The following is a 27,751-nucleotide window of genomic DNA, read 5'->3' as shown; positions in this document are numbered from 1 at the left end:
TGAATGTTAAGTGTATATTTTTTCACCTTAACTGACTGATCAGAAGAGTATTTATAACCCCCTAACTGATGTCTTGAGCTGATAAATCAACACCGGGGGGAATATTTCAAGCACATTTATCATTTAAGACAAACAGCCTATACCGAGCATGATTACTTTTTATTCATCATTTTGGCTCACCTCTACATTTGCTCCTTCTCAATGTTAATAATATCTGTATAAGACTTCTCAATATTTAATGTTACAGATTGCCTGTTGCATGCTGATGAGGTTAAGGTCATATGTTTGATCTCCAGATGGCCAGTTAGCTTCACACACACACACACACACACACACACACACACACACACAGAATAAATAAAAAAGAAAAAAAAAGACTCTGTCTACTTCTGAGGGAAGCCTGATCTTAGTCAGCTTCCTTATAATATCCACTGCTGGTCTCAACATCATAAAAATTACAGAATTCAAGGCTTAAGGGAAATTATGGGCAAGCTATTTTAATATACTGATCCAACTGCACAGAAGCTCACACTTAGCAGACGAAAGACCAGCAGCCTGGAGTGCCACCATTCAGCTTGGTTAACGCCCAGCACAGTCCACCAGGTAACTGTTATCAGTGTCACCTCCAAAGGATGGTGACATAAAAAAGAATCTTACCTGTTCATTCTCCTCTTCATCACTGCTTAGCTTAAGGTCATCTTCCAGCATTCTGAAAGAAGGAACAAAGAGATACAAAGAGGTACAGATAGTTAGTGGATTCAGAATAATTCAGCACCAAAATATCACGTTAATGTTGCTATTAGAGCAACATTTTGGAAATAAGTCCATTTGATTTCCTATTTTTTTTCTTTCCTTCTTATGCACTTTTCCTCTGGTGCACTTAGGAAATAGCAGACAGTCCCATCATAAAAATTAACCCTCACAACCGTCATCAGCTAAGACGGGCAGCTTTCTTTTTTTTTTTTTTTGAGACGGAGTCTTGCTCTGTCGCCCAGGCTGGAGTGCAGTGGCGCAATCTTGGCTCACTGCAAGCTCCGCCTCCCGGGTTCACGCCATTCTCCTGCCTCAGCCTCTCCGAGTAGCTGGGACTACAGGCGCCCGCCACCACGCCTGGCTAATTTTTTGTATTTTTAGTAGAGACGGGGTTTCACTGTGGTCTCAATCTCCTGACCTCGTGATCCACCCGCCTTGGCCTCCCAAAGTGCTAGGATTACAAGCGTGAGCCACCGCGCCAGATGGGCAGCTTTCAGAAGATGCTGTGTTAGTAGGGAAATAATACTTAACAATAACTTATTGTATATTTCAAAATAGATAGAAGAGAAGAATTGGAATGTTCCCAACAGGAAGAAAAGATAAATATTTGAGGTGACGAATATCCTAGTTACCCTGATTTGATCATTACACATTGAATACCTGTATCAAAATATCACACGTACCCGAAAATAGCAATAAAAAAGAAGATGCTTTTTTTTTTTTTCTTCTCCAAAATACATAGGGACTTTTCCCCTGGGCAGTGTGCATTCCACAATTACTTGTTTAGTGTTTTCCAAGCTCCCAGTGCTGGGCTGTGTCTCCACGCCTGCCCCAGGGGCTTTCATGGTAAAGGGAGATGAGAACAAGAGCCATAAAGCCATAAACTTGAGTTGTGAGCAAAGCTTCTTAGGCCATCCATCAGTCAAAGAGCTGGAAAAGACGTTGTCCCCAAGATCCTACCTAGTGGGGAAAACCAAGCAGGAGGGCGCTTTCTGAAAAGCCTGTGAGGGTGATTCCTCAGCCCACCCAGGTCCCCCCATTCATCCTGAGGAGACAGTGGGGAAGCATGAGGTTAAAAGTGAAAAAAAGAAACACAACTTCAGACTCTGTTATTTGTTATGATAACACTGTATTCTTTTCAGCATGGCTAAATTTTTCTTTACAGTAGTTTTCAGATTAATTCATTTCAAAAGAAATCTTACTCAGAAGTGCACTGTATAAAGTGTGCTCTCCATGCAGAGGTGCTCTGAAGGAGCGGGGAGAGCCCATTTCTGAGGGACCCTGGGGCTCCATATATCAGTGTGAAGCCCGCTGACCCCTCATGCTCAAAGGCCTCATTGAAGCCAGCTTCCAAAGGCTGTCCCCTAAAATGTACCTAGTGTCCTTTAAAAGCCAGTTGTAGGCCTATCACTGATACATGCCTGTGAACATTCGTAGAAGCCATTTCAGCCACTTTTGGGGCGAACTGGGGGGTAAAGAACTGGCAGGATAAGGCATGGCCCAGGCTCTGCCCCACCTGTCTATGCATGTGGGGTGAGTCACTTCACGCACCCTGCCCCCATTTCCCTATTTGTGAAGTGACGTGTTACAGAGGGCAATCCTAAGGTCGAATCCTGCTTTAGATTCTGTTGTGAGTCTACAAAATAAATATGCTCCCCAGTTTCGTCAAGGAGAAAAACCCTTCTATTTGTTCTAGAGAACACAGTGGAGAAACTTCTAAGTAGTTTTTAGGGTACATTTAAGGCATTGCCATCAGGGCACCAAATCTGCTTCCTCACAGGCTCCTCCTCATCTCCCAGTTTCGAGAGGTGTCGTTCTTGTATTATTTAAACGACAAGTGAACAAATGAACACGTCAGCAGAGGCTGTAAAGCGGCACCCCCAATTTCTCTGCACGTCTGGCACGCCATTCATTTTCTTCACCTCACAGACACATACGCTTGGCTTCAAAGAGAAGAGACCTCTTGGTGATTTATTAGAGCACTGTTTGGGAGTAGCCTAGGGAAGTGGGCTGTGTTTCCTTTGTCCTTGAGTCCCCAGTGACCAGCACAGTGCGGCACAGAGCACAACGCCAGTTTGCTGGCTGGGCTGAGGCCCCTTCCCCAAGACCATTTGCCTACCCAAAGGCACAGATTTCTTCCTAATGAAGAAGACCAGAGAAGGGGACAGGTCCTTGCCTCCACTCCCACGTCCTCTTTTGGGTAAACCACCACTGCAGTGTGGTTTAATCTCTAGGACTGCCCAGCAAGCACTGGGTCTTTGAAGGGTGGGTGGTCCTGCTGGTGGGGGTGGAAAGAGTGGGGAGAACTCACACAATCATGGTTAACAACCCCCTTGCTGTCAGACGGAAGCTGTGTGGCTGGGAAATTTAATGTTTAAATGGACAATAGTGTGCATGGATTGGAAGGCCATCATCCCCCAGAGCAGGAAAGCCCAACATGGCCCGAAGTGAGGGAGCTTAGGTTGGCTGCAAAGTAGCCGTGCAACTCAGTCACTGCATGAGGCTGGCATGGCTGAAAGTCACCACGACAGTCAAAACGCTGCTGTGTGAGGCTCTCTTTCAAGGTACGGAATGCAGCTTACTTTTGTTTATTTCAAACATGTGCTAAACGCGTCCACACATAAACATGCATCTGTTTGAATCTCAGAGTCCCTTGCACCACAATCTCCTGTGAGGTGTACCTCTGGGGCTGAGCATTTGTGCTTCTATAATGAGACTCATCTATCTTGTCATCATTTCCAGAAGAAAAGCAGTCAGAGATCAACCTTGCTTTGTGAATAATCATCACTCTGTCACTGACTTTACCTCTCTTATATTAAAAAAATGAATTTATTGTGTTTCTGGCTGGGTTCTAAAAACAACAAATCACATGTAAAAATACACTGCCTTCAAGAGAGCCTTCAAGAGAAGTTCAAATCTAACTAAACTTCAGAATATCTCGAAATATGAGAAAGTGGTCATGGAAACACAAACTCACACAGCTTATACAACATTCCCAGAGCAATCCAGGGTGGTGCTATTCCCAAAACATGAAATCACAGACCTGGGACAGACGACCACGGCCACGCCGCATCCCAGCCCCAGCCCCGACAGGCACAGAGGCACACCCCGAGGAGACCCAGGCTCCCCGTGGTCTGAGAGCAGGAACCCTCTGCTTTATTCTGATGGTCATGAGCAGGCCTTCGGCTCAACTCCCTAGCAAACGGCGCTTGTTCTCGTCCGTGACCACTGCATCTTCAAGTCCGGTTTAATATTCACAAACAACTCCATGCTGAATGCTGAACATATCCGAGTGGCCACTTAGAGAGCCTAAGGAGGGGCTGAAGTTCATAGCTGAACAACGAAACATGGTTAGGAGAAAAGAAAACCCGTGACACCCACAGGATCATAGGAACTGTCTGTACTTGGTGTACGGCCAGCAGACAGCAGGCATGGCTGCCTTCACCAAACACACAAATGGCACCGTGGTGGTCATGGGCCCAACCCACTCCCAAACCCTGGGGAACACTTTTATCATTTGTCTGTTTCCACAGGGAAACAGATAGGCATAGGTATATCAAACAATAAACAAACAAACAAGTGTTCAACCAAGAGTAAAAGGAAGATGCAAATTAAGTGCTGGTTAGGCTACTGGGCAGGGGTGGAGATCTCCTACTGTTTTTTTTTTTTTCCAAGGGAAAGCAAAGACCCTGCTGCTCTAAGAGGCCCCTGAGGGCTAAGTCATCTGCACGGAAGGACTGGCCATCTGCATGGCAGCACAGGAAGCGTCCATCCACAGCACCCTGGCTATGCCCCTACTCCTGGGTTCCTCCAGGCCCTACCCCCGCTGATGGGGCCCCCACCCAGGGCCACCCCTTTCACATTCCCTTAGCCCCTCCCCTTCATAGCCCTTCAGATCCCTCCCAGGGGATGAAGCCCTCAACTCACAGCAGCAGCTCTCATTGTTTAAGGGATGTCCGTCCGTGCCAGACCAGCTAAGTTCTTTCTAGATGTTACTTTGTCAATCCCTGCAGCAACTCCTCCAAGGTGGGAGGTGGGTGCTATAGGGGGCTGCAGACCGTGGTGGTCAGAGCAGGGACTCCAGGGTCACATTGTCCAGGATGAATGCTAGCTCTGCCTTTCATCTAGCCCAGGGCCCTGGGACCTGCCTCAGAGGGCTTCCTGGAGAACTTATTCCACAATCCTTGGATAGTGCTAAGGGCGGGACCTTACGCCAGGGAGCCTCCAATCAATGCTCATTTTTACCAATATTCCCTTTTCCCCAGGAGGGAAGTGGGCCTCAGAGCATTTAAAAAACTCATGTGGATAAACAAGTTGAGAGACTTTGAGAAGTCTTTGTAATGATGCCTTAAAACAGAGCCATTTGCTCTACTTTCAGGCCATTTTGAAAAGAAAGGGTCATGTTCCCGAGAGATGGTGGAGGGGAATATATTTTGGCCTGTAACTGCTGTCAGCTGGTTTGAGTGGCTTTACGTCGACAGGACAGTAAACACGCCCATCAGCCCCAGTGCACAGGGAGGTCCGCCCTGGGAGCCAGCGGGTGGCCATGAGGCCAGGAGTCCCTCTACGAGGAGCCAAGGGGGTGCTGCCAGATGACAATGGGGAAGTTGAAATTAAATAGGTACTAAAATTGAACTTTTTGGCTGCACGCGGTGGCTTGCTCCTGTAATCCCAGCATTTTGGGAGGCCAAGGCTGGTGGATCATTGAGCCTAAGAGTTTGAGACCAGCCTGGGCAATATGGCAAAATCTCATCTCTATAAAAAAAAAATATAAAAATTAGACAGGCATGGTGGTATGGACCTGTAAACCCAGCTACTAGGGAGGCTGAGTTAGGAGGATCACCTGAGCCCTGGAGGTCAAGGTTACAGTGAGCCGAGATTGTACCACTGCACTCCAGCCTGGGCATGAGACCCTGTCTCAAAAAAAAAAAAAAAAAATTGAACTTTATGAATTGAGAACAGAGCAGAGGTGCAGCCTGAGGTGTGGACAGACCTGGACTTCATGGCCTTAACACTTGAAGAGTTATCAAACTACTGTCAGGGACACTCCACGTTAGCACCTCATGGTGACTTTACAGTAGAGTCTGAACCAGGTACATGAGAACTGTGACACTTTAAGGACACAAGCAAGATCTTTTTTTTAACATGTGATTAAGTGATTGAGATTCCACCTATTTTTACTTGGGAAGTTGTCCTTACAACGATTGTTGGGCATGTTGTAACACCCTTCCTGATACGCAGACAAGGAGTCGAAGGGTTATGAGCCCCCAGCTGCACTCGCTCACACTTTCATGCAGGGAGAGCGGGCCTTGCAGGAGCTCCGTAGAGGAAAGGATGCAATGGGACTTTCATTCAGAACTCTAAAGAGGGAGCCAAAGATAAACAGGCCCATTTGCAGTTTGCTGAGCACTACCCTGGAGGACCTTTTTCTTTCTGAAAGGGAAAGATGAATGGAAACGTGCCTCATCACCACCAGCGGAACCAGCATCTAACTCCCAATTGTTGTTCTGTTTTGTTTTAGTGACAGGGTCTTGCTCTGACATCTAGGCTGGAGTGCAGTGGCACAATCATAGCTCACTGCAGCCTCGAACTCCTACGCTCAAGCAATCGTCCCACCTCAGCCTCCCATGTATCTGGGACTACAGAAGCCGGCTACCGCGCCTGGCCAAACCCCCAATTGTTGACTCATTCAATTACTTCTGTGTCCACTGTGTGGCAGGCGCCTATCCACAGAAGGTGTACTGTCTCCCAGAGGTGGTTCCCCTCACACATGACATTCAAATCAGCATTGTCATTTTACCTGTTTTTAAATGCCTTCGAATTGTGAAGCTCTGGCAAATACAACTTTTGCAGAACCCAATTGTGTCATCTGAAGGTAAAGTCAGTCCTTTTCAGAAAAGAGTAATTCAATACAACCTTTGCAGTTTTAACATTTGATTACCATAACTTCCCTGTGTGTATTATTTTCTTAATTGAGCAAGTGATAAATTTATGTTGTAGCTGGTGCCTACATTTTTGAGGCTTAAAATTTCTTGGGAAGCAGAAATAGCAGCCTACACTTAATAGATGGCCAACTGCTTCCAAAGCTCATCTATATCTTCCACAGGTATTGCAAATGGGCACATTAACTACCTGCAAATGTAATGGCAGCCATTTCACAGAGTAGTGGTTTTTAATTAATAGGATTTTTCCCTGAATTAGTTGTCATTTGGGGCCCTTAACAGATCGGAATCCTTTAGTCCTTTAAAGTTATTTCATTTTGCTTTGTTTTAATGTTTTTTTTTTAAATCTGAGTTTTAATTGGGGTGTTTGATTTCAGATTTGTTTCTATAGCTGATGCTGCTTCTATCTCCACCTATGTGAGATTTAAAGCCAAAGACAAATGTTTATGAATCTCCATTAAACATATTCATATATGCAAATATCTATTCTAACAATTAGCATTGCCTGAGAGCCTATTCATTATGCAAGTGCACCTCTCTGCAGGTATTCCCCAAGCCATCATCTCCACTGCTTGGAACATGGGAGGGAAAGTTATACAACTCATTTCATTCTTTCTAAAGTCTACTGCTTTGTCAGGGTCAGTGCTACCATCTGCCTGTGGTTATTTACATTAACAAGTAACCACCTTCTTCTCGGCATTTGTTCGGAAGAACTTAGCTCATGCCATCCCAGCTAACTGGGAACAGGGAAGTCTAGCATGGGCTCACTCTAGGGGTTGGCAATTTAGTGCATCCAAGGCACAGATGAAGTCACTTAGTCTGGAGGCAAATGGAGAGATCAGGAACAAGATGAAGGGGTGCTCTACTTGACTTAAGTGTTTCCAACTCTGATGTTTTAAAACTCAGGGATCTCTACATCTTTTGAAGCAATTTTGGTCCATAGCAAGGTGGTATTTGCTCATACATATCTCCTTCCTGGACTCCCTCCCTCCCAAGACCTGTTCTGATTGTCAGTGAAATCATCCATGATCCTGTAACTCTGCCATGTTGAACCTGGGGTGAAGGTGCACTGTCTCGCTTATGTTTATGACCTTATTTTTAGTTAGGGACAGCAACTTCTGATGGTCCTTTTCTCCACTGACATGCGGAATCCACTTGCCACCTCTGCAGGCCCATCTTCTCTGGGGGACGGCATCTCATCTCCTACCCTAGAAGACCCTCACAAAAGCCAATCTCATTTGGGAAACCTGTCAAATCCTGGTGAGATGCCGGATGATGTGTGTCTCCAAAATCTCAATCAGTCAACTGTCTTTCTCAACAGTACGCATATCTATAGTAATAGAAAATAAACGGAAATAAAAGGAAAATGGAAATCAACAGTCATAAGAAGAAACAGTCAGTGGTACAGAGTCTGGGGTGGTGAAATAAGTTTTGAAATGGCAGCTTGGAGGCTAGCCAGCATTAGAGTCTGAATTCTGTCCCTAACTAGCTCTGTGAACTTAGGCAAATCACCCACTTCCCCTAGACATTGTTTCCACATCTCCAAAGTGAGAGTTGGATAAAACAACCACTATATCCTCTTATTGGTCTGAATTCCTTGGTTCTGTGCCTTTACCAGTGGGTAGAATGTCCAGGAAGACTGCTGGAGAATGAGATGATCTGATACTACTCAGCACATTCTAGGTGCTAGAGATATAAAACTGGAGAAGTCTTCCTTTTCAAGTGTCTCACTGTTTCCTGTGAGCAACAGCAGTTCCTTGAACATTCCATGATGCTTTCCACCTAGAAATATGTAAGTGCCACACATGGTTTGTGTGATCGTGAAAATAAAAAATGCTCCATCTTTTCCACTTAGGGCAATCTAGGGCAATCTAGGCCACTTAGGGCAATCTAGGCCACAGTTATGAAGTAGCATTCTCCAAATATATTAGACTTTAAAATTGCTTCCTCCTAAAAGAATTACAGGGAAAGAGGGCTAGATGTACTCTATCATTTCTATCAAAAAACTGAGGCTTTAGAAAGAGCACTTTAACTGGGAGTGCTTTCTCTCTGAAGATGGGTTTAAATCCTGTCTTTGTCTGTTTTAAGGACTTCTAAAAAATTAGTTTCTGAGCTCGATGTTCTCAGTATTAAAGAGTTGAGTTTCTAAGGCTAAATGAATGCAAGTACAGTATGTGAAAGAACATGATCCTTTCCCGGGCAGACAGCAGAGGACAGGTCAGAGGATTCTGACTGGGAACATAAAGTTTCTGTGGCTGTACAGATTCGATGGTGGACATTACTTAAACCTCTTTGAAGGGGGATTTGCACCTAACCAGAGGGGAAACGAGATACATACGTATTTATTTGGCTCGAATCTGATGTCAAATATTGATAATCAGTAAATAAGCATGTTGGCTGCCTATTCTGTTTGCTAACTAATGGTTTGCTTATTTAATAACTTTTGACAATAAGAATGCATTGAATCTGTAAGGGTCATAACATACATCAGGTTAAGATTTGTTCTTTGGTTGGAAACATCCGTTTTTGCATTTTTATGGCTGCTGTTATTGACAAGTTAATTGCTAAAAGAGTCCCTAATTAAGAGATTTGAACAGATAAACTGTTAGAATTAGAAAAGAGAACCAAGCATAATCTCCTAATTAGCAAATTCATGCACTTTAAGCTACACCAACGTTCACACATTACCTGAGGATGGCATAACACAGTGGTTTCCAAACTTTATTGCACATTGGAATCACTTGGGAATCTTTAAAAAATATTGATGCCTGGCTCCACTCCAACCCCATATTCTGATGGGATAGGTTTGGGGTGCAATCTGGGCATCTAGTTTTTTTTTTTTTTTTAAGCTCCCTAGGGAGCTGATTCATGGGCCTCAGCCCCAGATATTCTGATTCATAGCAAAGTTTGGGACCCACTATATAACACAGAGCTGGACTGAGTCATAAGAGCTGAAGGTCATGAATAGCTCTGCACCTTGGATCAAGTCCCACATTTCAAGTTTTAGTTTGTTCATTAATATAAAGGGATGATAGTTGAGATTCAAATGAGACAATAAAGGTGAAAGCCCACTGTAAACCGTAAAGCTTCATAGGATTTTTCAGTAATGGGTTTAGCATTACCTGGGATGTTTTGAAAGATACTGGTCTATGGGCCTTACCCCCAGGGATTCTGCTTTAATTGGTCTTGGATTGGCCACAGGCATCAGTACTTCTGACAAGCTGCTATGGTCTGAATGTTCCGTGTTCCCTCAACATTCACATATTGAAACCTAACCTTAAATGTGATAGTATTCAGAGATGGGGCCTTTGGGAGGTGATTAGCTCATGAGGGCAGAGCTTTCATGAATGGGATTAGTGCCCCTGTAAGAGAGACCTCAAAGAGCTCTTTCCACTTTGCGTCCTTTCACTGTATGAGGATCCAGCTCGTAGGTGCCATTGATGAACCAGAAAGCAGTTTCTCAACAGACACCACATCTGGTTCTTTGATCTTGGACTTCCCGGCCCCCAGAACTGTGAGGAATAAATTTCTCTCATTCAGAAGCTTCCCAGTTTATTTTGTTACTTTAGCCTGAGGTATTTTTTTTTTTTTTTTACAGCAGCCTGAATAAACTAAGACATGAACATCCTCAGTGAATCTTCTATTCAGCCAGGGTTGAGAACCACTGCCTTAATTCTTTTTTTTTTTTTTGGAGACAGAGTCTTGTTCTGTCATCCAGGCTGGAGTGCAATGGTGCATCTTGGCTCACTGCAACCTCTGCCTCCTGGGTTCAAGCAATGCTCCCTATCTTAGTCTCCCGAGTAGTTGGGACTATAGGTGCCTGCCACCACACCCGGCTCATTTTTGTATTTTTAGTAGAGACAGGGTTTTGCCATGTTGGCCAGGCTGGTCTCGAACTCCTGACCTCAGGTGATCTGCCCGCCTTGGCCTCCCAAAGTGCTGGGATTACAGGTGTGAGCCACCACGCCTGGCCACTGCCTTAATTCTAATGGAACTATCACCTTTCTATTAAAGTCATCTCTAATACATAGGACAGAATTAGTCACTTCTTATCTAAGTGACTAATTTGTACACAGCTAATGCATTATGTTAGAATTTTCTAACGTATCCAGCTTCACTCTCCCCCCATCTTCCATTGGAATAAGAATGCTTGAAGGGAAGGGGTCTGTTTCCTCAACGCCTGGGATAAGGCATAAGCCCATCATTACTAAGAAGTTAAGGAATTACCACGAGGCATTTTAGAATTCTTCAGCGGTTGTTTTCAGAAACCACAAGGCAGTGCTGGGGAATCTGAGATTCCCAGCTTGTTCTTCAGCCTTGGGGAGGAAACAGAAAATTATATGAATGCCACGCCTTTCAAGCTCCCTGGAGAAGTCCCCACACTTTCGTCAAGACCATACGGGATAGTGTGCTGGGTTTTCTGTCTAGTGGCAACTTGGCATCATCTCCCCTTTGAAGCACTCCTTTCTATCACAGGGGCTGGAGGCCTGGGAACTACATTTCCCAGAATCCCTGCCGATAGGGTTTTTGGTTAATTGTTGCCAGTGAGAGGCACCTGAATGGGGCTTGGAAAATCAAAGATTAACAGAAGCCTTTACTGCTCCCAGGACAGTGAAGCAGGTGCAGAAGCTTCAGCAGATGGCAGATATGAGGTTCTGTGAGTGGCTTCCAGGCACCCTTCTGTGAATAATGCCTGCAGGTGCTGGAGACATCTGAGATTATTGTTAGCAGTTTTCTGTTATTCTTGCATTTACTGATTTCTTGAAATGATTTTCTGAACTGATGACTGATTTCCTGTTGGTCCCCCTTCCCTGGCCCTCCTGGTGGGTTTGGAAGGCATTAATTCCCTATGTTAAGTGTCTTTCTACTTGAAATACCTAGAGTGGTTTCTCTTCTCCAGATCAAACTGACTGATGTGTATAGTAATTAAGAGCATGAGCTGTGCAGTCAGAAAGCCTGGTTCATTGATTTCTATCCAGATGCTGTATCTCATGCTAGTTGTGTCCTTATGCAAATAACTTAAAGTTACTCTGCCTTCTGTTTCCTCATCTGCAAAATGGAAAAACGAGTATTTACCTCCTAGGAATGTTGTAGAAATTACATGGGGAAAATGTAGAAAACATTTTATACAGTGTCTGGTATGTAGTAATTAATAAATATTCCATATTCTAACTGGTATTTTATTACCCATTCCATCTCGTGACGGTAACTATGCTAAATTTAAGTCCATTTTTCCTTTTCTTTTTCTTTCTTTCTTTTTTTTTTTAAGACAGAGTCTCACTCTGTTGCCCAGGCTGGAGTGCAGTGGTGTGATATCACAGCTCACTGTAGCCTTGACCTCCCAGGCTCAACTGATCCTCCCGCCTTAGCCCCCCAAGTAGCTGGAACTATAGGTGGCCCACCATGCCTGGCTAATTTTTGTAGACAAGAGGTTTCATTATGTTGCCCAGGCTGGTCTCAAACTCCTGGGCTCAAGTGATCCACTTGCCTCAGCCTCCCAAAGTGCTGGGATTATAGCCATTTACTTTCTCTAACAGAGAAGATAAACTTCTTAATTTCTTGACCACCTCCAATGAGCACATTCTAGGTGCCAGAGATATAAAACTGGAGAAGTCTTCCTTTTCAAGTGTCCCACTGTTTACTGGGAGCAGAGGCAGAAACGAAAGCCAGTGAGGTGATAAATACTATGGGAGCACAGATGACCATCTTCTTTCCTTGTCAAACAATCCCGGCCCTTTTATTTTTCCTTGTAGGTTTATTCTTCAGTCTGTAGTTCTCTTCTGTATCTCCTACAAGTTCCCCAGTGTCCTTCCAAATTCATAGTCATGTGTGGGACACAGTCCACTCTACAGGCTCTATCAGCATGGACTGTAGGGGGAGAATGACTGCTTTATTTTGGAAGTCAACAGCTCTGAGAATTAAGGCCTAAGACTCATAACTTAAAGCTTTCTCCACCTAAGCTCATTTAGTCTCTCCTTCCCCAAATGTCTTGAGGAAAAAAGCCATCTGCCTCCTTGTTCAGGACAGCCATGGGGTCATTTAAGACTCATCATGGAATTTTAACAACTTTATCGTACGCTGTGTGGACCAAGATGACCATCTGGCTCCTGTGATTGCAGTGGGGATCACATTGTACCTGGGTATTACAGAGGTGCAGCCACCCTGACTCCCCTGCAGCCGTCCAGTCCCTGGAACATGTGCTCCCAGGACCTTCAGCTGCTTGTGACTAGATGGAGGCTTTCACACTAACCCACTAATCCTCTCTGCCACAAACATCATAAGCAGATTGCATAAACGTGAAGAGGAGAAAAAGACTTCAATGTTCCATATTAAAGAAAAAGCATCCTATGAGCTATTTATTGGCTGGAGATTGGTAGATGATCCTCACACTAAGGCATTTCCATGAATTCATTTTTTTTTTTTTTTTTGAGACAGGATCTCACTCTGTCACCCAGGCTGGAGTGCAGCAGTGTGATCACAGGTCACTGTAGCCTCAACCTCCTGGCTTCCAGTGATCCTCCCACCTCAGCCTCCCAAAGTGCTGGGATTACAGGCCTGAGCCACTGTGCCCAGCAGATGAATTCAGCTTTAATACTACCACTTTTGTAGCACTTTGCATATTATCTCTGATACTTCCAGAATTTTTCATTATAAAATGAATCCAGGTGGTTTGAATATAGAAATCAAATAACTCTAATCTCAAAAAAACTCGCTATATACCACGACTTTTTCTTTTTTTCTTTCTTTCTTTTTTGGAGACTGAGTCTCGCTTTATCACCCAGGCTGGGGTGCAGTGGCGCTATCTTGGCTCACCACAACCTCCGCCTCCCGGGTTCAAGTGATTCTCATGCTTCAGTCTCCCGAGTAGCTGGGATTACAGGTGCCCGCCACCACGCCCAGCTAATTTTTGTAATTTTAGTAGAGACAGGTTTTCGCCATGGTGTGGCCAGGCTGGTCTTGAACTCCTGACCTCAAGTGATCTGCCCGCCTCAGACTCCCAAAGTGCTGGGATTACAGGTCTGAGCCACCGCCCCTGGCCTTCTTTCTTTTTTAAAAATAAAAATAGAGTTGAAAATTAGGCCAAGTATATTGAGTGTTCTAAATCCATTTTCAGGTACATACAACTGGCTTTTGCAATGAGAAACCTGATTACCCTGCCAACATGCCTCTCTATACACCAATTACATCCTACTGGGAGTTGTTCAACTCATAGTGACACAGAATGTGTCAAATAATCCATGTAAATTAAGCCTTGCCATATCCATTGCAGAGGAGGGGTGCATTTACTGGGTTGGAAGCGGGGTCACCAGGACCAGTCAAGGCCACTCCTTAAGAAAGGTTCAGCATTTCGTCATGGTTTTATATCAGGTATATTTCGAGTTTATGTGAAAAAAGAGTAAAACTGCAGAATCAAGTCCTTTGTTGCCTTCCTAACTTTTTAAACATGTTCATCTATTTCTCTTTCAGCTGGAAGAAAGGAATCTTAAGTGCAAGAAAAAAAATTCATGTGAAACACTCTAAGTGGGAATGTACACTTCTGAAATAGGATCAGACTACAGAATAGTGTTGCTTCTGCTTAGTGCTTAAGAAAATAACCAGGAAAATAACGATCTATTTAGTTACTATCCTAGAAGTCATGGTGTCCATACTGCTAAAGTGGGTCTATTCACTGATGGAGGACAGGAGAGTAGGGATAAAAACAGACAGGATCCAGGCCAGGCGTCGTGGCTCACGCCTGTAATCCCAGCAGGCTGTGGGAGGCCGAGGTGGGCAGATCATGAGGTCAGGAGATCGAGACCATCCTGGCTAACACAGTGAAACCCCGTCTCCACTGAAAGTAGCTGAGACTAAGTAGCTGGGACTACAGGTGAGTAGCTGGGACTACAGGTGCCTGCCACCACATGCAGCTAATTTTTGTGATTTTAGTAGAGATGGGGTTTCACCATGTTGGCCAGGCTGGTCTTGAACTCCGGGGCTCAAGCCATCCACCCACCTCGGCCTCCCAAAGGGCTGGGATTATAGACGTGGCCACCACGCCCAGCCCCATGCTTTAATTTGATTAGCTACTGTTTCTTCCCTGTCCCAGATGATGCCATCTAGGACAGAACGTTACATTTAGTCATCATGTCACCTCAGGGTTCTCTTAGCTGGGACAGTTTCTCAGACTTGCTTTGTTTTCGATAACTTTGCTTTGAGGAGTCTTGGCCATGTATTTTGTAGAATGTCCCGCAATTTGGTTTGTCTGATGTTTTTCTCATGATTAGATGGAGGTGATAGGTTTTTAGGAGGAAGACCCCAGGAAGTAAAGGACCATTTTCATCACATCCCATCAACATGACTTATCACTGAGAATGCGGCTGAGGTTGCATTTGTTGGGTTTCTCTGCTGTAAAGTCACTCTTTGTACTCCCTTTCTAGACAGGACACGGAGGCCACCAAGCACAACTCGCACTTCAGAAGCGGGCAGTGATGTTCCCTCTCCTTGAGGGGCATTATCTATAATGCTTAGGCTATTTGGAATTCTGTTGTATGGGAGATTTATTTGCCCTATTTATTTATTCCAATCATTTATTTCTATCAGTATGGACTCTTGCATGCTTTCCTGCTTTGGATTATAATCCAATACGAGTCAACTGTTCCTGAATCACATATAAGTTACCACTATGGTGGCGCAGGCACTCTGTACATACAGCAAAGGGACAGAATTACCATGTGCTGCCCATGGTAGTGATGGACACAAATCAAAGGCTTATCATTACCTGTGCAAAGTGGTTAAAATTCTGGCCAAAAAGACATTTTCAGTCCCAACAAGGCAATCAGATGTTTGACCAGCAAAAGCAGTATTCTTTCCAAATCACAGGTATCTGCATATCCACACATATACCTTAAAAACTACTGGGGACATTTGATTGCCAAATCAAATGGACACCTTGGTCTCCTTGTCTTGCTTGGTCACTCTGATTTATGTGACATTTCATATATTCCTTCATTGAGCTGCTCTTGTGCAGCTTCTCCGATTCTCAAGGCACTCTTTCTTTTCCTTCGATGATTCTACCCCTTTCTGGCCACTCTTCAGAGCTGCTGTCACCCTAGGATCCAGCCTCAGTTTTCTTCTGAGCTCTCTCACGTCCTCATCCACTCCCAACCATGACATCCATGACTGCTTCCTCCAAGTGCCAGCCCCCTCAGGCCACTGCGCCTGGGCATCTTTGCACTGTGGCTTCCTGGAGGCTCGAGCTCATATTTTATCTCACTGGGCATCTTCAGCATCTAGGAAAATGCCCGGCATGCAATCACCACACAATACATGTTTGTTGAGCCAATAAGTTAATCCCTACTTGGATGTGCCTCCACCTTGACTGGCCTCAAACCAGAACTTATTACCTCCCCACCTGGAATCCAACGTGCACCCACCTGGTCCTCCGCACGTGGGTTTTGCCTTCCTTTCTTTCCTCCCTACAGACAAGAAAACTCCTAGCAGTGTCCATCTTATTTCTCAAGCTTTTCTTGGAATTCCTCCCTTTCTCCATCCCTTGTGATGCTGCTTTGGTTCACATTTCATTTCTCACTGGCATAACTAACTCCTCTCTTCAGTCCCTTCTCCAGGCTCTATTTCCCACCTTGCTGCAGTCCCCCTATGATTTAAATTCCTAACACCGGCTGCTTCTTAAGGTAGACAAGGCTCTTCACGGTTGGCCTCAGCTCACTGCAGCTGCTGCCTGGTCCCAGCCCTGTAACTCAATACTGGAATGATGCAAAGTCTTTATAGTTCCACTTCTCTGAGTCTCGGCCTGGGCTGCCCTTCCTGCCTGATGCCCTTCTCTTTGTTCTCATTTATTACTCACTCCTCAAAGGCCACCCCAAAGGGCACAGCTTTTTGGTGCTCAGTGACCTTATTGAATTACCCTCTGCTGTACACATGTCTATTAGTGCACTTGCCGCTCCACATTGGAATTAGTCTTCATGTCTGTCTCATCTGCCTAACTCATGTGCTCCTTGAGAGTACTGTCTGAGCCTTACTCCTTTCTGTATCTCCAGTGCCTTGGAGACACAGGTATTTATTTAATTGCAAAAAAAAAAAAAAATGAGCATTCACCCCTTCAAAATAGGAGACAAGACCTGCAAAAGAGCACAGAAACACCCAATCGATCCACGACTCCAAATGGAATGGAATACATTTAAAATACATCTGGAGTGGATAGAAAAAGAAAAATGAGCTCAAAATAAGTTATCAAAACTTACTTTAAAAAACAACACTTAGAGGCCAAGACAGGTGGATCACCTGAGGTCAGGAGTTCGAGACCAGCATGACCAGTATGGTGAGACCTCCCCATCTCTACCAAAAATACAAAAATTAGCTGGGCATGATGGTGTGCGCCTGTAGTCCCAGCTACTTGGGAGGCTGGGACAGTATAATTGCTTGAACCTGGGAGGTGGAGGTTGCAGTGATCCGAGATCACACGACTGCACTCCAGCCTGGGTGACAGAGTGAGACTCCATCTCAGAAAACAAACAAAACCACCCCCCCCAAAAAAAACCCCACAACACCTAAATTTATAATAACCACAATATTTACTATTATTATTATTTTTTTGAGACAGAGTCTTGCTCTGTCACCCAGGCTGGAGTGCAGTGGCGCAATTTCAGCTCACTGTAAGCTCCGCCTCCTGGGTTCACACCATTTTCCTGCCTCAGCCTCCCGAGCAGATGGGACTACAGGCGCCCGCCACCACGCCCAGCTAATTTTTGTATTTTTAGTAGAGACAGGGTTTCACCTTGTTAGCCAGGATGGTCTTGATCTCCTGACCTCGTGATCGGCCTGCCTCGGCCTCCCAAAGTGCTGGGATTACAGGCATGAGCCACCACGCTCAGCCAATAACCACAATCTTTAAAGTTCATTGTCTATTAACTTTAAAAACAAAGGAGTGGTTGGGCAGATTTGTCTATTATAGAATCAGACCAGCAGCAGGAAGGGCTCACTTGGAAAGTGCTGAGAATCCCAGGGCTTCAATCGGTTGTGTGGCTGCTTATGAAATAAAGTTGCAAGAATGAGTGAACATGTGCTGCTGTTAGAATCCATGTACGACTTTTTAGCCAGAGCTTTTCCCAGAAAAAATTAGACTTTTCACAAATATATTTTGGTTAAAAGTATATTAACCCAAGGTAAGAATTTTTTTTTTTTAAAAGAAAATCTAATGTGTATTTTGAAGAGTTTATACTCAGGCATAGTGGAGATCCCTTCTATCTGTTTTCTTGGTGGGAAAGGCAGAAGCAGAGAGGTCAGGAGGAAGGAGATGGGGATGGACAAAGGCATGGTGGACAGCGCCAGGCATGCTGGGTGTGTTTCTGTTTGAATGTCCGGGCTGTGACAAAGGGAAGTAAGGAATGCATGTTGGAGGGACCCATCTCTCATTTGCACCCATGTCTAGGGCCCAGAGAACCAGTCACTTAGGATAGCTGACACCAAGCAACTGTTGGACATTTCTGGCCTTGTCTCCTCTTCTCCCTCACCAAAATGATATTAGCCAGGACTTCCTCACCTCCTATCCACAATGCATTCCCTGTTCCAGAAAAATCTCAGGCTGCTGGATTACCAAGGCTGGACCCAAACCAGGCTGTGCTCAGTCACTGCTCATTCCACCCATGTGGAGGAAAATGTTCAAGGGGATACTTAGAGTCTCATTTGTTCACTGAGGGCTCCATAATAAAGTTCTGCTAAAAATGCCATGTTGCTCCTGAACTCCTGCAGCCTGCGGTTTGGGACAGAGTGTTATTTTGGAGCATTCAGTGTTGCTGATGCTCTTGTGCCCTTGTCCCCACTTGGTGTCCAAACTGGAGCATTTCCTTGCTTTCTTAGAGCTGCCTTCACTCAAGGCCACAAAGGACTCGCACTATTAATGAGCTTGTGCACCAGACCAACTGCTGCCTCATAATCCTCAAAACAACCTAGATAATTTTTTAGAGGTGAAGAGGCTTTAGTGATTATCAAGACCAGCAGTTTATCAATTTTTGCTCTTGTTTTTGACACCCCAACCTTTTCTTCAAAAGAGTCTTAAGTAAAGTGGTATCACTTATCCTTCCTGTGGGGACAGAGTTGCAAAAATGCAAGTGGTCACTCTGATGTCTCTTGAGTCAACTGCTTGCCTGCTGTCAGTGACAGGGCGTGGGGTAATGGGATGAGCCCTGCAGAGCCCATGATCATAGGATCGGTCAGGAGGAAGATGAACTCCAGGGAAAAGCTCCCATAATAGTAGGGCTCTTAGCTAGAAGGTGGAAGTTCATTCTAACAGAGGTCTTGTTCACAAGCATATTTAATTAGTGGCGAGAGCCCAGGAAAGGATTAAATTTTTGTAATTTAGGATGGTCTAAAGTATGGAAGGCTTTTTGTACATTTCTGAACAGCCTTCTCCCCCTTCTTGGAGGCAGCTGTTTCAAGTAGCGACTGGTGCTCAGCCTCTGGAGCTGGCAGCGGAGCTCGTGGGTGTGGCGAGGTCAGAAGAGCTTTGCTCAAAGCCAGGGCGGGTGTGGCTGCCTCTGCAGCCCTGGCCCACACCCTGCCTCTGTGGACTGAGGCCTCCTCCTGCCCAAATCCAGAGAGGACTCTTAACTCTTCCTCCTGCAGGACTCAGTCCCAAGGCCCAGGAAAGCCCCAGTTGCTAACTCTGATTTGGCCCTTGTTGAGCTCTCCGTGGACATGGTGGCCCCTGTGGACAGGGAGACAGGAGAGTGGATTCTGCTCTCCCCCTTCTTCAGCAGCATGTTCCTCGTTCTCACTCTCTCATCTTATTAACGGCTGCAAGAGTTGGGAAGAGGTCACAGCATATGGGGGCAGGAGGCAGGGGCTATGCTTCAGACAGGCGAGTGATTGCAAAGGACAGGCTGACGAAGGGCCTGGAAGAAGGTTAGGAGAGGAGTGGGGAGGGAGCAGTGAGCCCACGGTACTGCATGCTAGGCTCCCACCTGCAATGCCTGGCCTCCTTCCTCTGCCAATTCAAATCCTACACACCTTTGAGAGTCCATCCCAAATATCACTCCTCTAGAAGTCCACCAGACATTCCTGCCTTCCCTGACCTCCCCTCTTCTCTGAACCCTATGGAGGATATGTTGTCTTGGACTGAGCCCTGGCAGATCTTCCTTCACCAGACTTCTGGACTGAGATGATGCATTAAACTCCTCTGTATACTCCAGAGAGCCAGGTTATCAGGCACTAGCCTAAGGCAGAAGGAGGTGACTTAGTCTTAAGCTGTATAAGCTTCCTGAAGGCTCAAGTGCCTTCCTGGAACAGGTGGCTCTGTAGGGCTCTGAGACTCTCTGAACAGGTACCTCTATCACAGCTCCTGTCACCTTCTATTGAAGTGACCATTCTCACTCCAGCCTCACCCTCTGCAGGGCAAACTGCTGCAGTCACCAATCCATACTCCCATATTCATTTTGTTATTTCCAGGGCATTGCATAGAATTAACAGGGCAGGAACTCAACAAATGGACAGATTCCCAACAAACCAAATGGAAATTAAGAGACTACTGTGAAGATACAGAAAAAAGAACTGGCTGATGAATAAGGAGAAGTGGGATTTTAAAAAGTCGTGATGCAAATTCCATTATAAACTGGACTCAAAGTCAGCATTAACTAACAGTAACATTAAAATTATTGCCCCAAAATGGGTAATTTTAAATGTGACTGTACAAGAAAAATCTTGTTTTTTCTTGTGTATGTTTAATCAGATTCTTGGAAATAAACTTTCTTTCTACTCCTGGATACTGCAAAACCTGGATATGCCCAGATCTAATTTTCATATGGAAATAGTTTATATACTATTAGGATTTTTAATCTACTATCACCATTTATAGAAATTAAAAATTTTTTTTCTATTAAAGAACAATGCATAATTTTTTGAGAAGTCCAGATGATTTCAGCCAAAGAAAAATGAAAGAGTTGACGAGTATTAATACAGAAATGGCCTGGATACTGCAATTTGTAAGTCTTAGATTTATGGCCAGTTCCTTAAGAGCAGGGAAATGGCTATTGTATGCTCCCAGGAATGATTCTTTTTATCCAATGATTCTAATACTTCTTTATATCTTTCCATTATTACCAAAAAACAATGTCATTAAAATCTTTTTTAAGGAATAAAAGTGAAAGCCAGTAGGTTTTGGTTACTTATTCATACTCTTAGGTTTGTAAATAAGAAAAACACCCCAAACACTTCTTTTATTTCCCACTGCATCATTATTTCCAATGTTAAGTTATCCTATCTAAAATCTAGCCTTTTCACTGTAGAAATCCACATTTCTCATTCTTTAATACTTTTTTTTTTTTTTTTTGAGACAGAGTCTCACTCTGTCACCCAGGGTGCAGTGCAGCAGCGCCATCTCGGCTCACTGCAACCTCTGCCTCCTGGGTTCAAGTGATCCTCCTGCCTCAGCCTCCCGAGTAGCTGGGATTACAGGCATGCACCACCACACTTGGCTAATTTTTGTATTTTTAGTAGTGGCCAAGCTGGTCTTGAACTCTTGATCTCAGATGATCCGCCTGCCTCAGCCTCCCAAAGTACTGGAATTATAAGCGTGAGCCACTGTGTCTGGCCTCATTCCTTAATCCTTTGTTAGAACTTTCTAGTCAATACATTATAGATAGGTGTTTTAGATGTTCAAAGGATTTTATGCACATTAAGGTCAAATTCTGACTGAAGGGAAGACCCACTGGGCACTCTTGACCCACTAGCCAGACAACAGGTGTAAAGACAGGGGCACATTTGGTGTGAGCTATGAGCAGTAGGCCACAGTGGCAGGCAGAGGAAGCTGGGTGCCCTAGACATGAGTGAGGGTGCTGGGTGTGTGCTGAGGCCACCCGGGAGCCAGGGAGAAGCCAGGGTGGCTGAGGGCTTTTAAGAACATGGACGCCTACTAATCAGTGTGACATTTTTTGCATTGCTCTCTGCAAGTCCTTTCCCTGTCCACCCCACACGCTGAATGATTCTCTAGAACAATGTTCTCTAACAGAAATATGTGAGTCGCCTATGTAGTTTTAAATTTTCTAGGAGCTATGTTAAAAAAGCCAAAAACAAACAAACAAAAAAGAACTATGAATTTTTTTTTTTGAGACGGAGCCTGGCTCTGTCGCTCAGGCTGGAGTACAGCGGTACAGTCTCAGCTCACTGAAACCGCAGCCTCATGGGTTCAAGCGACTCTCCTGACTCAGCCTCCTGAGTAGCTGGGATTACAGGCGCGTGCCACACGCCTGGCTAATTTTTGTATTTTTAGTAGAGACAGGGTTTCACTATGTTGGTCGGGCTGGTCTCAAACTCCTGACCTCGTGATCCACCCATATTGGCCTCCCAGAGTGCTGGGATTACAGGTGTGAGCCACCGTGCCTGGAGTTAATTTTAATAATGATTTAATTATTAATTTAAATAATATAATTAGTAAATTTTAATAATATATTGCACTCAATCCAATATGTTGTCCAAATACTGCCATTTAAACATATGAAAACTACTTATGATACTGCTTACATTATTTTAGTAAAAGTGTTCACAATCATCTGTGTATTTCATACGTAAGCCTACCACAGTTCAGACTCCACATTTCAAGTGTTTGACAGCCACGTGTGCCTGGTGGTTCCTGGACTGGACAGCACCAGTGGCCCTGGCTGGGCCAGTCCTTTGTATCTTGGGTGTTTCTGGCTCCACAGTCAGTTCTTCACTGGCTGAGTCTCCCAGGGTGGGACCCTCATATACTCAAGGCCTTCATTGCTGACAGCTTGATTCATTTAATTCATTAGCTTCCCTACAACCAGGGGATGTACTGCTGGCTCCTACATCTACGGGCGCATACGTATTCTTTTTAGTCAGGTCTCTTGAAATAGCCTGGAAGTGTGCCCTTAAACTGCAGGGGAAAAAAAATCTGGGAAATGCCTTTTCCTGTAAAAGCTCTGATTTTACATGCATGCCCACAGCCACCACAGTCAGGGCTGCCACACAGGACAGAGAGGGAGGGGCCGCCCTTCCCTACTTTGCTCTGTTATAAATGAACATGTTCAGTTCCAACAACCTTAATAAGCAGAAGATTTCTCAAATGCACAACACAGTACTCCATTTCTACTTTTTTATTGGTAAGCGATGGGATTTCATTTGTAATGTATAATTCTGAGAATTCGTGGGCACTTACAAGCACTTTAATGCTCTAAGATGATTGAGGTGATGAAGAGACTGCAATAAAATATCTGTGAAAACAAAGATGATCAATCACAGCGTCGTTTTCCCTAGCCAGAGAGCTCTCTAGAATCTGTGAAAAGATTACTTACTGGAAAAAATGAAAGAAAACAACAACAACAACAAAACCCAAAAAAACAAAGCCCCAACCACTCCAACAGGGCTCTTTAACTGAACATTAGTCACCCCTTTCCCAAGAATGACATTCACTCCTCACAGCCTGACAGCTTCAGACAACAGTTGGCTGTCCAAACCCATTCAGACAAAATTGATTACTTTTTTTCGTGAGGGGTGCAGATAAAATTCTCAAATGAATTGCCTGAGAAGTCAGTTTGACATAATATCCCATAAAATCTTTGCTGCTTGGAAGAACTATAAAAAGTTTTATTAACATAGAGCTTCATTCCACTCCAACTCTTTGCACCAACTTCATAGCACGTTACAGCATCAAGGCTCAGGTGATTTACACACAGGGAGCAGAAATCACTGCATCTCAGCCAAAGAGTGTGCAATTTTAAGTCGGTTTATCTAACACTTCTATTACGCAAACTCTGCATTTAATATTTGCAAAAGGTCTAATCTGGGGTGTGCATCAGCATCCTACAGAGTTATATCTGCACCCATGTGGTTTTCTACAAACAGAAGAGAATCAGGTCAAACTTATTATTATACTTGTATTGCTCTTTCTTCCTTCCGTATTAGACATGGTCTCTGGAAGCCCAGAACATGGACTAACAAGCTCTGCCACATCTTATAGCACAGCATGTGCTTTCTAACTATGTAATAATGAAATTCTTTTTTTTTTTTTCTTTGAGTCAGGGTCTTACTTTGTTGCCCAGGCTGGAGTGCAGTGGCGCAATCATGGCTCACTGCAGCCTCAAACTCCTGGGCTAAAGCGATCCTCCTGCCATAGCCTAGTGTAGCTAGGACTACAGGCACACGCCACCATGCCCAGCTAATTTTAAAATTTTTTTGTAGAGATGGAGTCTTGCTATGTTGCCCAGGTTGGTCACCAACTCCTGGCGTCAAGTGATCCTGCTACCTTGGCATCCCAAATCACTGAGGTTACAGATGTGAACCACCATGACTGGCCTGATGAAATTCTTGATGGCTATCGGCAGGGACCTGCCAGCCAGCCTTGCAGTTCCCTTTGCTTTCCTCTTCTACCACTCATTTCTTTCTAAGGGAGTGAAGCCCTTGTCATACTCTGAACGTTTTGAAGGCATCAAGTCTCTTAATCCAACTTCACTTCCCATCTCGGAATTTCAGTCCAGGGAAAAAAGTCCACCTAGCTCTTGATAAGCAGAGACTAGAAGAAGTAGGAGAAATCTGGCGAGGGCGTGTTTTGCAAGAGTTCCAGTCAGCTTCCTGCAGATTTGAGAATCCTAAATGCCACGTGGAGTCCTGCCACCCACTCAGCTGGGCAGCATGGCAGGTGGGGCGAGATGGCCTTCTTGCCCAAATTCTGCCCAACTTCTGCCCATCACTGTCCTGGGTGTGGGGGATTGTGGGGGCGTGTATGTATGGTTGAGATTGTGGATATCTTACTTTGAAAAGGACTTTCCAACCCAAAGAGCAACTGTGAAGAGTCCAGAGTTTTTACAGAGAGAAAAAATGCAAGTTTCAGGACTACAAATATAGTGCAAATATAGTGAGGAAGAGCAATTTGTAAAATACTAAATTAGGTTTCTGGACATACCTCTACTGTTAACAGTAATTCTTTATTTAAATAGGCAAGACATTCTGCTCTTGCAGAAAGGCCCTTGGGATCAGAATAAGAGGGAAATAGATCCTGGTAAGGACCCAGGTTCTGAGAACACATTTTAGGGTCTGACATCTCTGCCAGGTGTGAAGAGCTGAGAATCAGTGGATCTGAGTTGTAGCCCTAGTTCTGGTGTTAACTCCTCAGCCATAACTTCCTAGTGCTTTCTTTACAATGAGGATAATAAAACCAGCTCTATCTTCTTCACAGGCTATTGCTGAAGACAACATGATATAACAGAATTGGAAGTGCTTTCACAAACATTGTTTTATGAACACAATGTAAGGTAGTGAACAAATACCTGACTTTGTGAATTTGCATGCTGCCAACATATGCACACCTACATCAAAAGGTCTCATTTATGATGCTCTATGTTTTTTTTTCCCCTTTAAAAATTTTCTGTGTATTCCCAGCTGTTCAAAATATAATTCCAAGTGTGTATCATCTGTAGAATTGGGCCACGGCAGAGCACTATGTTGTTCCTGAACCTAACCCAAAGTTTCAAGAGCTAGCCCATCTCTGAACTTCTCACCAGCATGAAAACCCTAATCTAATCTGTGCAACAATAATCTCTAGATAGGCATCTCTCACACTTGCCTTTGGAGTACTGTTTTAGTAGCTAATTTGTGTTTTTTAAAGTTCATTTCTCCACCGACAGGATAGCTCCATATCTTCCAGCAACACTAATGAGTGAGTATTAGGGCCAAGCTGGTATCTGCAGAGTGCTGACTGGCCAAGAGTCTGCCTGTGACTCATGCCTTAGGCTGTCCAGCATCGGGATGCTGGGGGGCTGTAGCCATAACATTTGCAGGATTTGGAAATTCCACCTCAAGCTCCACTCCCAGGGTGTTGATTCTGGCTAACCATGTTTATGCAAAGCAATCCAAGCACTTTGACTCACTTTGGGAATCTGGCATTCTTGGGCTTTTGATATTGAGACAGTGGAAAACTTTTGTATCAGTTTAGGTCCTGCCAATAATTGCTATCCATCTAAGTACTTGATTTTTTACATATTTACCAGCAATTTCCAAGGCTTTAATGGATAGAGTTAGCACTCTTCTGCAAGGAGAAATTGCTCCACAGTGCTAGTAGTCGTGGATTCACAGGCACCCAGTGAGAATATTTTAGGCATAAGCTTAGTTTTATTATTGTACCTTAGAGAAACCTTGTATTTTTAACTAGGTGGTAACTTTTTATTGTATTAGTTAATCAAAAGAAACATAACCAAAATGTTATTTTTAGTTTGTACTGGATTCTATAAAAATATGATTACCCGTTCTAGCTTTATTTTGATGTTAATATTTACATTTAAATAGAACAAAAACAGTAAAGGGATCACATCAGTGTAAGAAGTGTATGGCTTTAGTAAAATATATAACAAACTTTGGTAAACAGGGATTTAAAAAACTCTAATCCCTTCACCAACTCAGAATGCCAGTTCCTTACAAAGCTGCATACCTGAGCAACCACACATGTGGTTTCTGTGGATGAGACATTTAAATGATGCAATCATTTTGGGATAACAGTTACATAATATAAAGGTTTCACATGAGTGTCTAGCTGAAAACCACTGGGTTTTCCTATGAATGCAAAGAAACCTCTGCTCAGATGTTCCAAGCTGTGCCTCTCCAGCTGCCTGCCACCTTCCACCCCTTCACCTGTGGCTTTCGCTGGTTTCTGATGGGCACCCTTTGATCACTGGGGTCAGTTCAATTTCCTGGGCCACTGGGTCATGGGCAGGACATGAAAATGTAAGAAGAGGGACCAGGCGGTTCACCTAAATAACACTCATTTTATAACAACATCAAAATCCTTGATGTGACAGGACCTATCGCCTGGCCTACTAAAAGTGGGGAGAGCAATTCTCTCATCTTCTGTTGTAGTTAATGATATTTTCCTAAGCCTGCATTAATCAGCAAGTGAACTTCTAGGGATAAAGTAACTTCTGGGAGAATTTAAACTGAGATTGAATTTGTATCTCAGATGGTAGTGACCACAGAGGTGGGCAGTGGCAAGGCTTCCTTCAGCTTGTGTCCCGGGTTTATGGGACAACTCTTCTCCCTGCCCCTTAATCCACACACACAAGTGCAAAACAGGATTATGGGCATAGGGCATGGGCAATTTCATCTACAGCTGTGCCGATCTCTGCCTCACTCTTTGAGGTCACCACAATGCTTTCCTTCTGTTCAGAACCATAATGGTTTCTGTGTATCAATTATTGGTAGGCAACTGCTGAAAGGGAATCGAGGGATAAACACGATTCTAACCAATCGCATTCTGTGCTGTCTATGGGCTTCCTAACACATGGGAAACCTCCTGAATTTAGGGTCATCCCCATCTTATGGAATTGGATTTCCACCAAGGGTTCCTGCTCCTCATTTAGCATGGAAGAAAGTGGATTTTGCAAATAACATTCATGATGTTTTGGACAGTATCTACTCTGCCTGCAAGGTAAGAATGAGTCTTTGGGAGAACATCCAGCTGCTGCGACTTGCTTCAAAGCCTCCTTTTTTTTTTTTTTTTTTTTTGAGATGAAGTCTCACTCTGTCGCCCGGGCTGGAGTGCTGTGGTGCGATCTCAGCTCACTGCAACCTCCGCCTGCCAGGTTCATGCGATTCTCCTGCCTCAGCCTCCCACATAGCTGGGATTACAGGCGTGTGCCACCACGCCTGGCTAATTTTTGCATTTTTGATAGACACAGGGTTTCACCATCTTGGCCAGGCTGGTCTTGAACTCCAGGTCTTGTGATCCACCTGCCTCGGCCTCCTACAGTGCTGGGATTACGGGCGTGAGCCACCGCGCCTGGCCAAAGCCTCCGTTTTATTGGCTCCTCTTTGGTGCTCAAAATTCCCACATTCACATTACCTTGCTTATTTGAGGTAAAGGCATTCATCAAAATCTCCAGTTAAGATATAAAAGGCAGGAAGATAAACGTAGGGACTCACAAATTACATTCTTAAAAGCCACCCACATTTTGTTTTATATCACTTATTAAATCCGCAGTACAAATCGGTTTGTCAGCTCTGTTTACCTGAAAGTGTCCTGAGGGAACAGAACACATGGCAGAGAAGCCTGGCTGGCA

The 27,751-nt window shown here is 44.3% G+C and overlaps 1 protein-coding gene across 4 annotated transcripts in view; it reads right to left on the bottom strand.

Annotated features, from left to right (window-relative positions):
- The window catches only part of AFF3 (AF4/FMR2 family member 3), a 564,533-nt gene that overhangs the window by 128,778 nt on the left and 408,004 nt on the right, over positions 1–27,751 (bottom strand). For all 4 annotated transcript variants that reach the window (XM_030827298.1, XM_030827300.1, XM_030827299.1 and 1 more), the window contains one exon: positions 658–709. In XM_030827298.1, coding sequence (XP_030683158.1) covers positions 658–709 — 52 coding nt within the window. The remainder of the gene's footprint in view (positions 1–657; positions 710–27,751) is intronic.

Source organism: Nomascus leucogenys, chromosome 14, assembly GCF_006542625.1.
Source record: "Nomascus leucogenys isolate Asia chromosome 14, Asia_NLE_v1, whole genome shotgun sequence".
NCBI classification, from domain to species: domain Eukaryota; kingdom Metazoa; phylum Chordata; class Mammalia; order Primates; family Hylobatidae; genus Nomascus; species Nomascus leucogenys.
Note: the sequence above shows the minus strand (reverse complement) of the source record. Positions and strands in the feature narration are given on the sequence as shown.